The sequence below is a fragment of the Alosa sapidissima genome, chromosome 9, assembly GCF_018492685.1.
Source record: "Alosa sapidissima isolate fAloSap1 chromosome 9, fAloSap1.pri, whole genome shotgun sequence".
In the NCBI taxonomy this organism is placed as follows: domain Eukaryota; kingdom Metazoa; phylum Chordata; class Actinopteri; order Clupeiformes; family Clupeidae; genus Alosa; species Alosa sapidissima.
The window spans coordinates 12,966,670-12,981,669 of record NC_055965.1 but is presented as its reverse complement, the minus strand read 5'-3'; the positions used below and the strand labels follow the sequence as shown (position 1 = coordinate 12,981,669).

Here is a 15,000-nt window from a genome sequence, read left to right as displayed (position 1 = left end):
GTCAGAAAATGGAAGCGCTTGTATTTTAGCCGCTCGAATGTGAAATACCATCTGGATTTCGACTCTAGATTCAATCTCTTTCCTTCATATTTTTTTCTTTCTTTATTTTTTTCCCTTCTTTCTCTTTCTCCTGACCGAGCCAACTCCACAGCAACACTCAGCTCCTCACACTCTAAATCCCGGCCACGTGACCCTGTTAGAACACGGTGGTGGGTCCTCCTCGCCCTCTCTCCATCTCCGCACCACGCATACAGTAACACAGTCCCAGAGTCCAGCGCCCTCTCCATCCCTGCGGCACACATTAACACTGACCCAGGGTGTGGGGGCGACCAGGAGCCTGGAATCAGGCGGAGGGAACAGAGCTGGGGCCAGCCAGCAACCGTGACCTGAACCTGACCATGCAGGTCAGGCAACCAGGGAGGACCGCCAGTGAAGAGAGGGAAGAGGTGGGGGGAGGGAGGGAGGGAAGGTGCCAGGGTTGGAGCTGAACATCCCCTATGGTGGAGAATGAATAATAACTCTAGTGGGTTAAAACACCACCTTGGAGCCCTTCAAGCATCTCAGACTTGTTTCTTTCTCTCTCTCTCTCTCTTGCTCTCTCTCTCTCTCCCTTTCTCGCTCCCTTTCTTTCTCTCTCAATCTCACTTTCTCTCTCACTTTCTCTCTTTGGCCTTCTCCTCTTTTGAACAGCCGTTTCACATTGCTGGTGAGGTGCTTCTTATATGCTGGCCTTCAAGGATAAAAAAGGATGAAATCTGAACGGCTTGTTCATTTTATAATGGGTTTTTTAATGTGGTTATTTACGGTGCTTTTACAACCCCACCCCCTTACCATGACACACAGGTCAATCCATCACTTGGGAACTGTTATTATTATTATTATTTCTGAAAAATCCACTCACAACTGGAATGCCATATGGTGTCTCCATGTGGGAAGAAAAAACACGTTCTGTGACTCCCCTGGGTTCTTGGCCTGGATATTCATCCTAAGGACTACTCTGCACAAGCCACCTGGCAAATTGTGATTTTTTTTGTTTTTTAGTTTTTAAAAATGACATGAAGAATGGCATTATGAAGATGAGTTTTAGTCATGGTGGAAAATGTGGCCATTGCCAGGTATTATTTCTTCTCAGTTACTTTTTTTGGTCTAGCACCTGCACTCCTCTGATGTGCGTGCACTCCTTCGTTTCCTGATCCCATTGCCAGGTAGCCCCTATGGCTAGTTCAGGAGGACAAACAGTTGACTTGAATTATCAGTACAGGTCTGCGGTGGCTCTGGATTATTAGACTGTTAAATAAATCATGTTCACTGAGACGTTGAGGAAAGCTACTACTACCTGTTGTCGTTGTCGGAAATATTAAGTGTTGAAATATCTCAACCTCTGACAGGAGTCTGGGCTTTGCGAGTTGCTACCTCGAAAGTGTTGAGCTTCACACATATCATGTTTAACAAAGCACTCTGGTGTAGTTTCAACCTTTTTTTACACACGTTTGCTGACAAAAGCGCTGTAGAGGCAATGGGAGCCGTTAGAGTACACAATGATTTTGGTTCACAGATATTATACTCAATTTGCAGCAGGGAGTTCACAGAACATGCTTGGTTGAGTTTTTGTTTGCCTTTTTTTTGTTGTTGTTGTTTGCCTTTTTTTTGTTGTTGTTGTTTGCCGAGACAAATGTACTTTGTTCACTTGAGCATTTCTTGGTCTAAATAATTAACCACTGGCACGGAAAAGACAACAATACTTTGACATCCTTAAAAAAAACAAAAAAACAATCTGATGATATTCCACGGAGACCGCCTAGTACAACTCCCAACATTTTTGTAATAACATCAACAGTAGTCGCACACTGGGAACACACTATTTAATAAAAAAAAAAAAAAAAAAAAAACAGGAACGACTCAGCGGAACCAGCCAGGCCAGCGTCCCTTGTGTGTTTGATACTGCATGCAGACAAGTGTCACCAACTGAAGTACAAAACATACAAATGTCTGGGGACATTTTTCTGGGATAATCTCCAGCTAGAATTGATTTGATGGCATTTTGATGGCACCTTCGGATCGTTAATATGGGATGATATGCATAGTTGGGCACTGCATATTTATTATACTTACTGCACCTGTCATAATTGTTTTAATCCAAGCTGGTGCACTAACTTATTTTAACAAAAAAGAAAACATCTGTTTTATCATTCCACCCACTTATAAGGGAAACTTTTCCTAAACTCTGCACCTAAGTATTATACTGCAGTTGATAGGAAACAGTATTCCTCTTCAATTTGTACCTGTCACCATTTTAAGACAACAGCCTTGACAAAAACAGTCCATTAAGGTCCATACAAAAATATACAGTAAAGGTTGGCTGAAAGTGACATATATATCCCCTGTGGGATTCTGTGTAGCCTTCAATTCTGCACTAACTGTCTGGTGAATCTAATTTCAATCGGATTTGATGGCGCTCATTGCGGGTAGCAACACAATAGCTGTGAAATTATCCCCCAGCACATTCCACAGACATTTGGTCTGCCCTGGGAGATGTCACCTGTCTCACAATCTAAACAGAAGAAATGAAGAAGAAAATGGAGAGTGGAAATCTGTTTCTGTCTTGTTTTCATTTGGTTAAAACATGTCCTTAAAATAGCTGGTCTTGAACAGTTGTTTTTTTTCCCTTCATTGTTCATTGTGTGTGAGTGTGTGCATGTGAGTGTGTGCATGTGTGTGTGTGAGTGTGTGCGTGTGTGTGTGTGTGTGTGTGTGTGTGTGTGTGTGTGTGTGTGTGTGTGTGTGTGTTTTCCTCTTCTTTCTAAAGTCAAATGAAGGACAAAAACACTTAGTGATCTGTCTGTATGTAGCTCATTAGAACAATGATGTGCCAGGCGTCTTCTGAGAAACACACACGCACACACACGCACACACACACACACACACACACACACACACACACACACACCGACTCATCGCCACCAGCACTGAAGAGGAATACTTTGCAAGGGCACAGTAAGCAGTCGCTGTACCAGCTAACTCTCCACATCAAGAGGACTAACTGCATGATTAGCACCAACCCAAAATAGCATCTGAATTGGACAGAGACTGGGCTGTATCAGTCGCCATCAGTCTTACTGAGCAGAACAATCTCACTTTTGTATTTGTTCATGTTTATAACAGAAAACACGTTTGTACTCTCTGTATGGGTTACGTTGTACTGCTAACATTTGATTAAAAAAAGATAATGTGCAAAAATAAATTATGTATTTCTTTAATTATGTATTGGCTGGAAGGGGGTGAATTAACTCACAATTCACACAGGATAAATGCAAATATAGTTTATTGAAACAGAATTATTTGCCACAAACTGCATTTGTTGCAACGTTGTTAAGTGTTTCTATAACATTTGCCCATATGACCTCGGGTACTGAACCCACAGATGCTCATAGCTCCTCTCTTGATTACAGCTGGGTGTGTCAAGTGTGGAAGTGAACTGGAAGACAACAGTTCCTTACAAAAGATCTAATGATAAATACATTTAACCCTTTGCAGACCGCACGCTTTAATTTCGGTACCCCAGTACCGATGACGTTCAGTCTAATAACTCCGCCATAACCCAACCAATTTTATCAATGAAAACTTCCTCAAAAACGTCACATCATACGCTTTACAGTAATATGATTGGTTAAGGGATTTGTGGCGCGAATTTTTTTCACTACTTGAAGAGAAAACGCAAAGTTGAAATGTCACTCTGCCTGCTGCATCTGGAGGAGCAACGCTGCCTGTCATCATACATCATACATCTTAACGTCGTTTGAAGGACAAACTGGTGGATCAACTGAGGTAAGAAAGTATAGTTATGTGTTATTATTACCACCTATCCAGTTTATTACTTCAAAATCGTTTTTATTTAGCCATTTTTACCAGTAATTGCACCGTGTATGTATGACCGAAAGGTTGCGTCTGTGTTCACTTCAGCGGTAATGATTGCTAGTATTTTAGCAAACTTATCTTTAGTAAACTGTTATTATTTCCAATGTTTTTTGGGGAGTAACTATATGTAAAGCAGAATAAGCAAACTACAAGGACTGTCACTTTTGAGATGAATTCAATTTTGAACGAAATAGCCGGTCAGGTAATGCTACAGCAACTCAGTAACATTAGCTGTAGGTTAGGTATCTCCAGAAATATGTTTGGTTCTGTAGACTTGCCCACGACGCGTCCTCCTGATTAGTTTCGCTCAAATGCTTTATATCACCTAACATTGTCAAGCACATCTGATTAGTATATTATTGACGAATAAACCTGTTATTTCGTCGAAATATGAACCACATTTTCCAGTTGTTTACAACCAAGTTGTCTAGAACTAGCTTGCTAACGTTAGCTAGTTATCTGTCAAACATAAACGGTGCTAAATAGACGTGACGATTGTGTTGATGGTATAACGTAACGCAAGGTTTTTATTTATTGTCGGCTATTGTTTTATGTTGGGGGATAACTATGTAAAGCAGGATAAGCCAACTACTAGGACTGTTACTTTTGAGATGTATTACATTTTGAACGAAATGGCATGTCAGGTAATGGTACAGCAACTCATTAACGTTAGTTGGGTAGCTAGCGTTAACGTTTGCTCCAGAAATTATGTTTGGTTCAGACTTGCCCGACGCGTCCTCCCGATCAGTTTCGCTCAAATGCTTTATATCACCTAACGTTGTCAAGCACACCTGATTGGTATTTTATTAACAAATAAACCTGTTATTCCGTTGAAATATGAACCACATTTTCCAGTTGTTTGCAGCCAAGTTGGTAAGCTTGCTAACGTTAGTTATTTCTATCAAACATGCACCTATCCATATCGACGTGATCGTGTCGATGGTATAAACGCAAGGTTGTGATTTATGGTCGGCTATTTTTTTTAATGAATGCATGACTGAAGACTTGTGATAAATCTGTCAGAACTACTGCTTAGTTTTTAGACTATCAATTGAATGATATTATGGTGATACTAATTAACGTTGGGGACTCCAACTGGCTTTTACTTTACTCCTCGTGGAGATGCGCAATATTTTGTATTGACGTTCCTATAACTTTTCTTGTATCAATGTTGGTTTGCAAGCTGGTGTGCTATGTAATGTTTAGCCTAGGGTTTAACACTAACTTGCTTCAAGTTAGTTCATAGGCTAATGTTATTTCTCCAAGCAATCAGTCAGCCTTCCAGTGACCATATTTTTAGGGAAAAGGGTCTTGGTTATAGGTGATTCAGATTATGTATAACAAAAAAAACCAAGCAACCTATTTACAGGCTTGTCTTTTTTTATCTTCATCATTTTAGATGGAGGGAGAGAAGAGCCAGTACGCACAGTTGTTGGGGTCACTCAGGGGAAGGCGACAACTGACCGCTGAGGAGCTCCAGGTCATCGGGGAGCATCACCTCGAAGATCATGAAGGGATGGACATCGAAGAGGAGGAGTACCTGGATAGCCAGCTACTGGGTGATGAGGACGAGGACGATGTGGAGGAAGAGGAGGAGAGTGATCTCCCGTCATCCTCAGCTGGGTAATTATGTTTGTTTGTGTGCCTGTGCGTGCGCAACTGCGCGTGTGCACATTTCTCGTTGTTACAAGAGTATTACTTATTACAATAATGACTTATAGTGGTAATAGTTTCATTACATTTATATTTACATCTCTAATTAACATTCTTATGACAATTTATTTTGGGTATGGTTAGCCATTCCCTGACAGGTCCCATGTCAGGTAGAAAGCGTAGACGCTTCTCTGACACCGTGTCCTATCCCTCTTACACCGACACAGACACAGGGACGCCAACCGCTGTTGCATTTACACCCCGTCGTCCGTTAGGCTTAGATGTAGGAAGTGTGCAGCGAGCTGTACAGACAGCCACAAAAACATTGCGTGAAGTTGATTTTTTTATGATGTTCTTCACCTCTGCCATCGTCGCTGATATCTGCGGTTTTACAAACCTTAAAGGGTGGGAACTCATTATGAGTAGTCCGTCATATGCCAACCGTAAAGGGGGCTGGGATGAAGTGACTCCAGATGAACTTTACAGGTTTCTGGGGCTCCTGATTTACATGGGACTCACTTCTCTCCCTGATGTTGGGAGATATTGGGGAACCAAGTCTCTTCAGGGTTCATGGGCCAAAATGTTTATGTCGCGGAATCGTTTCAAGGCTTTGTTAGCAGCTCTGCATGTTGTAGATCCAACAACCGAAAACAATAGTGATCGTCTTAGGAAATTGCGTTATTTAATGGACCACCTCAAAGCTAAATGTCAGCAACTTTATCAGGCCGGCAAACATCTTAGTGTAGATGAACGCATGGTAAAATCAAAAGGTAGATCCGGATTCAAACAGTACATGAAGGGAAAGCCAACACCCTGGGGTTTCAAATTGTGGGTTATTGCGACATCCGATTCAGGCTATACTTTAGATTTTAATGTTTACACAGGTAGTCGTGATGGGCGTGTAACCGATTTGGCGTCTAAAGTTGTCGAAGAGCTGGTTCAACCGTTTAAAGGCATGGGTCACACAGTTTGGTTCGATAATTTCTATACATCCCCAGCTCTTATGATCAAGCTTAGGGGTTGGGGGCTAAATGCTTGTGGTACTTGTAGGGTTAATCGCAAGCGATTTCCAGACCATTTTAAAAATATAAAGTTATGGAATAGAACGTCAAAACGTGGGGACATGAGGTGGGATAGGATAGAGGGAGATGTATTAGTGGTTCAGTGGAAGGACACACGTGTAGTCTCGTGCCTGTCCAATTTCCACAATGCTAATGATTACACAGAGGTCGAAAGATTAGTAAGAAAGGATACAGTTTGGAACAAAGTAGCAGTTCGCCAACCTGCCATAATTAGTGATTACAATCAACACATGGGCGGTGTTGATAGGTCAGATCAAATGATAAATGCATATAGCGTACTTCGTAAAACACAGAAGTGGTGGAAAACACTTTTCTTCCATTTTGTTGACATTGCTGTTGTCAATAGTTTCCTATTATTTCAGGATTGGCAACGTTCTAATGCAACATCAGGACATACCTTAGAAAGGTATAGTCAGATAAATTTTAGGGAAAATCTAGCTCGTCAGCTGGCAGGGATTCATGTAGATGCATTGCTGCAGTCACAGTCTTCAGCAGCTCAAACCGCTTATGATTCACCGTCGTCGTCGTCATTTCATGTGGCTCATGCTACTGTTTTTGAGGAGTCACGAAAAAACTGTTGCGTATGTTACAAAAAATGTAGGATAGAGAGGAAAACTAAAATAGGTTGCAATGCCCCAGAGTGTAATGGTAAAAGATTTTGTTTTGTTAGCGAGCGGAATTGTTTTTTGGAGTATCATTCGGCTGAAGGCGATACATTTCGAGATTAGGTCTCTTGTGTCTACTGTCATAGCACACCCAACCCCCTCTGTGTGTCTGTGTGTCTCTCTGTCTATTCAGGCTACTGGCCTGATCCTGTTGTACATAGTTCTTTGTGATTCATAACTTCTTTCTCCACAGTTTTGTTGTTCTCTGTTCATGGGTTCAAATGTAATATAATCTAATTACATATTTTGTATACAAGTGTTGTCAAGTGTATTCAATTACTTGTAAAGTTTTAAATGTTAATGTGTGTGTGTGTGTGTATGTATGTATGTATGTGTATATGTGTGTGTGTATGTATATGTGTATATATATATATATATATATATATATATATATAGTGGATATTAAGTTTAATTGCCTTCAAATCATTTCATTATGAAGTTGTTATCCATGTAAAAGCATTTTCTTGGAACTTTGTTATATATTGTCTTCTTACTCTTGTAGTTCTAATAGTTGCTGCTTGTTTTTAAATATTTAGGGGATATATCTGGGTTCCTGGTGATTTTAATAACATTGATACATTTCTAAATAAAATGAATTTTTTTCTTTACAAAAACCTAACATGTGTCAGTGTATTTTCTTTATTCTTGTTTTTGTAGCAGAAGTATACACAGGGAGAAGCACTCACCATCAGTTAATCTTTACTTCACATTTAGTCTTTCCTCACTCACAAATGTTATTGGCTCTTAAGAGTATAGTATAACATACCATATTTAGCTATGCAATATACTTAGATGGTTAAATAAACTTATTTTGTTACATGACCAATATATCTGTGTATTTTGGGGTTGAATTTCAAATCAGAATGAAAACATTCTACTCTTTAAAAATTCTACTCGTTACTGCAACTTGCAGTTATGAGAAAATTGATCATACATTTTGAACCAAAAGTGATAAGTTGATTCTGTTTTTTTCACTGAGGAGAACACAACATTTTCTATCTCTCATACACTATATCTACAATAGATATTAGATGAAAAATAAGCTTAATCTTGACAAATTGATATTTTCGTATTTTTTAAGGTTGTATTTTGAAGGTATTGTTTAAAAACAATGTGTGTCACACTCAAACTTAGTAGATATGATGTATACCATTTTAAAGGGCTAGTTCTCCTGATTACAATGGTGGGTATATTTTATATCTGGCATGTAGCATGGCCACACAATAAGCCTTTTTGTGTCATGAGTGCATGAAGTATGAAAAAACGGAATGTTTTGTGCCATCTGCAGAGTTCTAATAAATTTATCATAACTTTTAAACAAAAGGTGACACATTGATTCTGTTTTATTCACTGAGTAGAGGACAAAATTGTGAATCCCTCATACACTCTAGGTTTTTCTCTATCTACAACAGAAATTAGAGAAAAAATGAGCTTAATCTTGACAAACTGATATTTTTGTGTTTTTGGGGGTTGAATTTTGAAGATATTTTTTAAAAATGATGTATGTTCACCTCAAACTTATTAATTATATTTTATATCATTTGAAAGGGCTATTTCTCCTGATTACAATGGTATATAAATTATATATCTGTCATGTAGCATAATCATACAATAAGCCTTTTTGTGCCATAAGGCCATCAAGAATGAAAAAATGGAATTTTCGGCGCGGTCTGCAAAGGGTTAACTCACCGATCGGAATGCTTATATTTGTTTCGCCCCACATTTTCTTTCATCGACATAACATAAAAACATTTTCCCATAGGGATTTTATCTTGGGAACCGGGAAGTGTTAAAGGGGACCTTGACAACTATTTCAACGTAATAAACCTGTTTAGAAATCATTTGGATGGTTAAATGACCCGGTTCCGGTGAAAATGGTGACTTTCCCCACTGCGTCTAGCGTCCCAAACCAACCTTGCAACATTGAGACTACCGTCCCGGAAAGAGAAGTGAGAAACAAGAAACTCGTTTTAAATCGTGTTTCTTACCTTGTAACATCCACATAGTTCTGCCAAACTTATGCTAACCATTCGCTAGCTTGTAAACAAATCCATGTGCTTTATTGTTACCTTTTTCAGTTTGAAATAGCATAATGCACAATTTCTCCAGCAGAGGGGGAAATCCTGCCAAGTTTCCCTTTAAAATGCCAACAATCCACACCCTATTGGCATAACAGTGGATGGCAACTTGATGTTTTTTTTTTTTTTTTTTTTTAATGATGGCGTCCATTTTGGGCTAAAAACAGCACAGTATTCAAACACCATTCTCCTTCCAGTACACGCTAAACTACCGGGAGGAATTAAAAGATTGGACTTCATTGTCAGTATTACTCTGTGTCTCTCTTAAAAACATGAACCCTTATGTCAGCGATACTCAAGTCAGAGAAGTGACACATGACACAAGAGCCCTGACAGACTATCGGATGTAGATTAAACAGCCTTGTGAAGCACAGTTAACATTAATGTCTCCGGACAACTTGGCCATTTGTGTGTCGACAAGCATCCGCTGGCTTGTTATTTATTCACTGGCTTGTTGGCTTGTTGATTTATTTATTTATTTTTGCCGGGTGACATTCTGGGGGTCTTCTTGGCGTAAGGCTAATGACAAAAGGCAAATGCGAGAGTTCGACAGCCTGCGGCTACGAGAAGTTTTGATGAGACTTGATGCTATTGTTTTAATCACTTTGCAGACAATAGCACTACCCTCTGACTAATGCACTGGGAATGTGTGCGTGTGTGCGTGTGTGTGTGTGTGTGTGTGTGTGTGTGTGTGTGTGTGTGTTATTATGTGTCTGGCACAATGTATGTATACTAATGACTTGTGACCATTTCTCCTTTTTCAGTATAGACATGCATGTAACACAATACTGTAAAATACAGAATACAGCTTCACTTTTCATAGAATATAGAAAAAGAGCAACTTAATACAGTAACCAGATAAAGTATTTCATCTCTCTGCACATCCATTCATCTGTCTGCTTAAATACCTATCAATTTATCCATCCCTATTTCTTAAGGTAAACCATCATATTATAATATTTTATTTTACATGGGTATACATTGCAGAAGTATCCTCCGTTTTGCTGAATAACTTTGAGTAGACATCTTATGCCATGCATGTACAGTGCTATAATTGCTTTTTATCATAACAAGAGTCAAAGTTTCAAAGGGCCCACGGGTGGTATCTTCTCTGTATAAGGGTGGTAGAAGTAGGGGGCACTTTGAAAGTGCTCTCACTAGACCCAACAATCATTAAACTTGCTACACTCTCAGCTTTGTTCATCATTACCTGCTGGCTACACTACTCCCTGGCTGACGGAGCTAGCATCGCTTCCTGAAGAGGTTCTTCATACTCATTAACCTCAGTAGGCTGGAGTACCTCAGGGCTCTATCCTTGGCCTGCTGTCTCCTTAACTGTACAGTACGCCCACTTTCAAGAATATATCGCTGGCACTCATCCCTCCATGGCCGTGTTTTGCTGCGATGTTGATGCTAATTATACTGCCTGCCATCCTTGCATCTTCCCTCCAACTGCACAGCTGATCGTCAATGGATACTTGCTTCAGATGCAAACCTGAGGGGTTATGCCCCACCATCACATTCCATGTATTTGATGTTTTCATCCCCTAACTGAGATGGTACTTTAAAGTATATAGCACTGTCCACCACCAGATTTATTTGCGCGCAGTGATGTTTGATGTAAGAAAGACTGTTTCAAAGAGAGAGAAACTTGGTGGGGGGTAAACTAACTAACAAAATGTTGAGCTTTGTATACGCCAATGACCAACTCCAACTACGCGGTCAAACTAATTGGCATTCACATAACTTTGTTGTGACTTGTTACTTTGTGGTGTTTCCCATAGAGTGAAGAAGGGAGAGGGATAGCTCAAAGCATATTGATTCTAAGCTGATATGTGCGCACACACAGATACATACACAGATACAGATACACACACACACACACACACACACACACACACACACACACACACACACACACACACTTGATGAGATGGCTGATCTCAGGACTGCAGAGAGATAAGATCTTTTTACCATTTTATTTTTGAGCTTCTCTGGCCTCCCTTTGGATAGAATAGCAGAGAGTTCACATAAAATCTGTGGGTAAGAAATGGGGAGTGAAATCAGAACATGACCTGGGGTCAGTTTTGAGCTTGGCTTCCCAGGATTCACCCCGACCAGAGCAGCACGCGCAGGCTCCCCCCGTCAAGAAATCTTTTGGATGTCACAAAAAGCTCTCCGAGTAAATGCATGTGTGAGACATCGGGAGCCCAAAAAGAGACATTACCCAACTTCAGCCAGCCCTTCACACCTCAGCTATGTGTGTCTGGCTTTCACAACACCTTGCCAGGTCTGGAGGAGAAGAGACACAGGGCTGGAAGCTTCAAAAACAAAAAGCTGCGCCGCTGGCATCAGTGTCGCCATGGCTTTTCTGCACACATTCCCTGAGAGTCAAATCCATTGGATTTGGGAAACAGATGGAGTTGTTGGAGCGATTCTCCAGAGCTTGAGAGGTTTTTTTTGTTTTTCCGTTTTTTTTTTTTCCGTTTTTTTTTTTTTTTTGCTTAGTTCTGCCGCCCACTCCTCGAAATGTTTGGCCATTCGAGGAATAACCTCTGATATAAAGACGTTCCCTCTCCACTCTGTTCCCTCGAACACTATCCATTTTCTCTTACCTTCATGGGCACATCATACAGGTATGTATTTACAGTCACACTTCACTTGCCCACAGACTATCCACAGATGCTTAGATTATCAACAAACTATCTGTTGACACTTTGTGAACTACAATGAATGGTCCAGGTTAAGGTTAGGGGTTGGATTAGGTTATGGTGATATTCAGTAATTGTTCAACAACAATTTTACATACTAAACTGGAAGTCTCTGTCAGCACACTATCCAAGTAAAGTTTAAACCCAAAAGTGTATTTCCCAAATTCATATTACTCAACAATGTGATCTTTTACAGGAAGAGGGACAACAGAGTCCTTATCAAGGTAGTACTTTGTAGTGGTGGAAACATATGCAACACAGTGGCGAAGCAGATAGGTTCATCCGATCATTAAGACAGACAAAACAAACAAACAAGGAAGATATTCACAGACAAAAACAGGCCAACAAACAAGGATGATATTCAGCACTGACTGCACACTGATTAAGTGAGGGCTTTCCACTCGAATGACTGTATTTTTCACACAGTCCTCTTGGTACTTGTTTTCTCCTCTCTCTCTCTCTCTCTCTCTCTCTCTCTCTCTCTCTCTCTCTCTCTCGTTTCACCAAGGCCTCAGCACACTGATCTCCTCCACCTTCCACCCTCACATCATCCTTAACTGCTCTCTCAGACTTTTTTCCCCTTTATTTATCTTATATATCCATCTCTCCTAAATTGGGGTGTGTGTGTGTGTATATCTGTATCTGTGTATGTATCTGTGTGTGTGTGTGTGTGTGTGTGTGTGTATCTGTATCTGTGTATGTATCTGTGTGTGCGCACATATCAGCTTAGAATCAATATGCTTTGAGCTATCCCTCTCCCTTCTTCACTCTATGGGAAACACCACAAAGTAACAAGTCACAACAAAGTTATGTGAATGCCAATTAGTTTGACCGCGTAGTTGGAGTTGGTCATTGGCGTATACAGAGCTCAACATTTTGTTAGTTAGTTAGTTTACCTCCTACCAAGTTTCTCTCTCTTTGAAACAGGCTTTCTTACATCAAACATCACTGCGCACAAATAACTATGGAAATCTGGTGGTGGTATGTGTGTGTGTGTGTGTGTATGTGTGCCTCTGTTGTTGTTGACCATGATGGGCTCTACCCCTGGGCATCTCTCTCATCAGCCCAACTTCAGCCCCCACCCCCAGCCCCCTCTTCTCACTTTCTCTCTAACATCATCTTCATCTGCTATTTTGCTCAAATGTTATCTTCGTCTCCTTAGCGTTGGCTTGATGTGTGTTGCTGTCACTGACTGCCACCCTCTGTCCAGCCCCTGGCAATGAACCTGTTTTGTTTCAGAGGCGGAGAGACATACGTACACACACACACACACACACACACACACACATGCCCCTCCTTTGCTGATGAGACTGCTAGGCCGGATTGATTGCTGTCACTTGGAGGCCCTCATCTTCCTCTTCATCGCTCGCCTCCAATGAAAATGGCCACTCTGACATCTCACCCATCACCCGCCGCCATGCAATCTGCTCACACCAATCTCTCTCCTATTATTCCATCTGCTAACAGTCCTCACTGTCTGTCTGTCTGGCTGGCTCTTGCCATGTCGATTTGGCTGTCTGGTTGGTGTCTTTTGAACACATCAGTTCATGTGCCTGTATTATACCTTACAGGTCCTCGAAAAAAGAAATATATTATATCTCGATGATATATTAGCATGTGCATATCATAGTTGAGGGTTATTACAAACCCCTTTTTTAAAGGGATTTGAGGACACAGGCTTTTTTCATTCAGAACTTCACAATACAGAGTCCTTGAACAGTTTATTAAAATCTCATTTTGACACTTCACACTCTTTAAGAGATAGATATATTCCTCGATGTTTAAATGCAGGGAAGTCAACTGTTCACTTCTTTTACTGTTGTTTTTTTGGGGATAATTCTATGTCTCTGGAAGTGAAGGTTAGCGTGATATAACAGGTGCCCAATGGCTATTTGAAATGTAATCATTTTTGACATTTGTTCATTCAGTGGTATAGTAACTGCGTTCCCCCAGTCTCATCACATTGCATTTGGGAAGTTCACATTCTCCCCAAGCGGAATGCAGACGGCGTCAGAGCTGAAGTGTTATTTTACCCAAAAAAAATAGGTCTCGACGAGGGTAGCTAACCCGCCTCTGAGAGCACATATCCCTCGTGGGGAGAAAAAGCACGAATTTGGAACTCGTTTTTGGAAATGTCTGCTCAAATGGAAAAGGAGGGGAGGCATTTAGGCTTTTTTTTTTCTTTCTTCAGAGCCTGAACTTTTTCATATGGTTCTCTTCCAATGCTTCATATTCTTTCAATTCTATCTAAAAATGAGTGACAATCTAAATTGGATCAGTGCAGCTCGAATGCAAACAAATGAGTTTCCTCACTGACCCCACTAACTGACAGGTGAGAGGTAGTGACAGTCAACCCCCGCCCCACACACACACACACACATACACACACACACATTCACCCACTTCCCTTTTGAAATGAAATACCAGAACACGACTAATACTGGCTGACATTGTTTTCTCAGTGTCTATTCACAGTGTCTACATCTCGTTCACACACACACTGCAATTAAATATATGAACGAAAGAATGACAGAGAGATGGGTGGGGAGTGTGTGTGTGTGTGTGTGTGTGTGTGTGTGTGTGAGAGAGAGAGACAGAGAGACAAATGAAAATGAGATTGGGTGCTTCTGTAATAAGTGTGTCTAAAATCAAGCTGACAAGACACCTGATATGAGGACCATCCAAATTAAATCCCTCCTTGTCATCCGAAATGACATTAGCAGTGTCTGAATGCACACACGCACACGCACACACACATGCACACAAGACAGAGTTAATGACAGCCTTTATCGTGTCACTGTTTCATTAAGAGACATCACAGTATATATATGTGATTATACGTCACAGTTACCTAATTATTCCTATAGCCTAATGAATGAGACTGCACATGTAATAT

At 40.6% G+C, this 15,000-nt stretch overlaps 2 protein-coding genes across 4 annotated transcripts in view; one reads left to right on the top strand and one right to left on the bottom strand.

Annotated features, from left to right (window-relative positions):
- sorcs3 (sortilin related VPS10 domain containing receptor 3) overlaps positions 1 to 15,000 on the bottom strand; it is a 211,801-nt gene that overhangs the window by 160,282 nt on the left and 36,519 nt on the right. The window lies entirely within an intron of this gene.
- On the top strand, positions 3,721 to 7,618 carry LOC121719758 (piggyBac transposable element-derived protein 4-like). Its single transcript, XM_042105501.1, has 3 exons — positions 3,721 to 3,825; positions 5,315 to 5,538; positions 5,713 to 7,618. The coding sequence occupies exons 2-3, from the start codon at positions 5,315 to 5,317 to the stop codon at positions 7,376 to 7,378; spliced, it is 1,890 nt and encodes a 629-aa protein (XP_041961435.1). The 5' UTR covers positions 3,721 to 3,825; the 3' UTR covers positions 7,379 to 7,618.

Coding starts and splice junctions, on each gene's coding strand:
- LOC121719758 (XM_042105501.1), top strand. CDS start 5,315: ATGGAGGGAGAGAAGAGCCAGTACGCACAGTTGTTGGGGTCACTCAGG. Junction 5,539..5,712: donor CTCCCGTCATCCTCAGCTGG/GTAATTATGTTT, acceptor GGGTATGGTTAG/CCATTCCCTGACAGGTCCCA.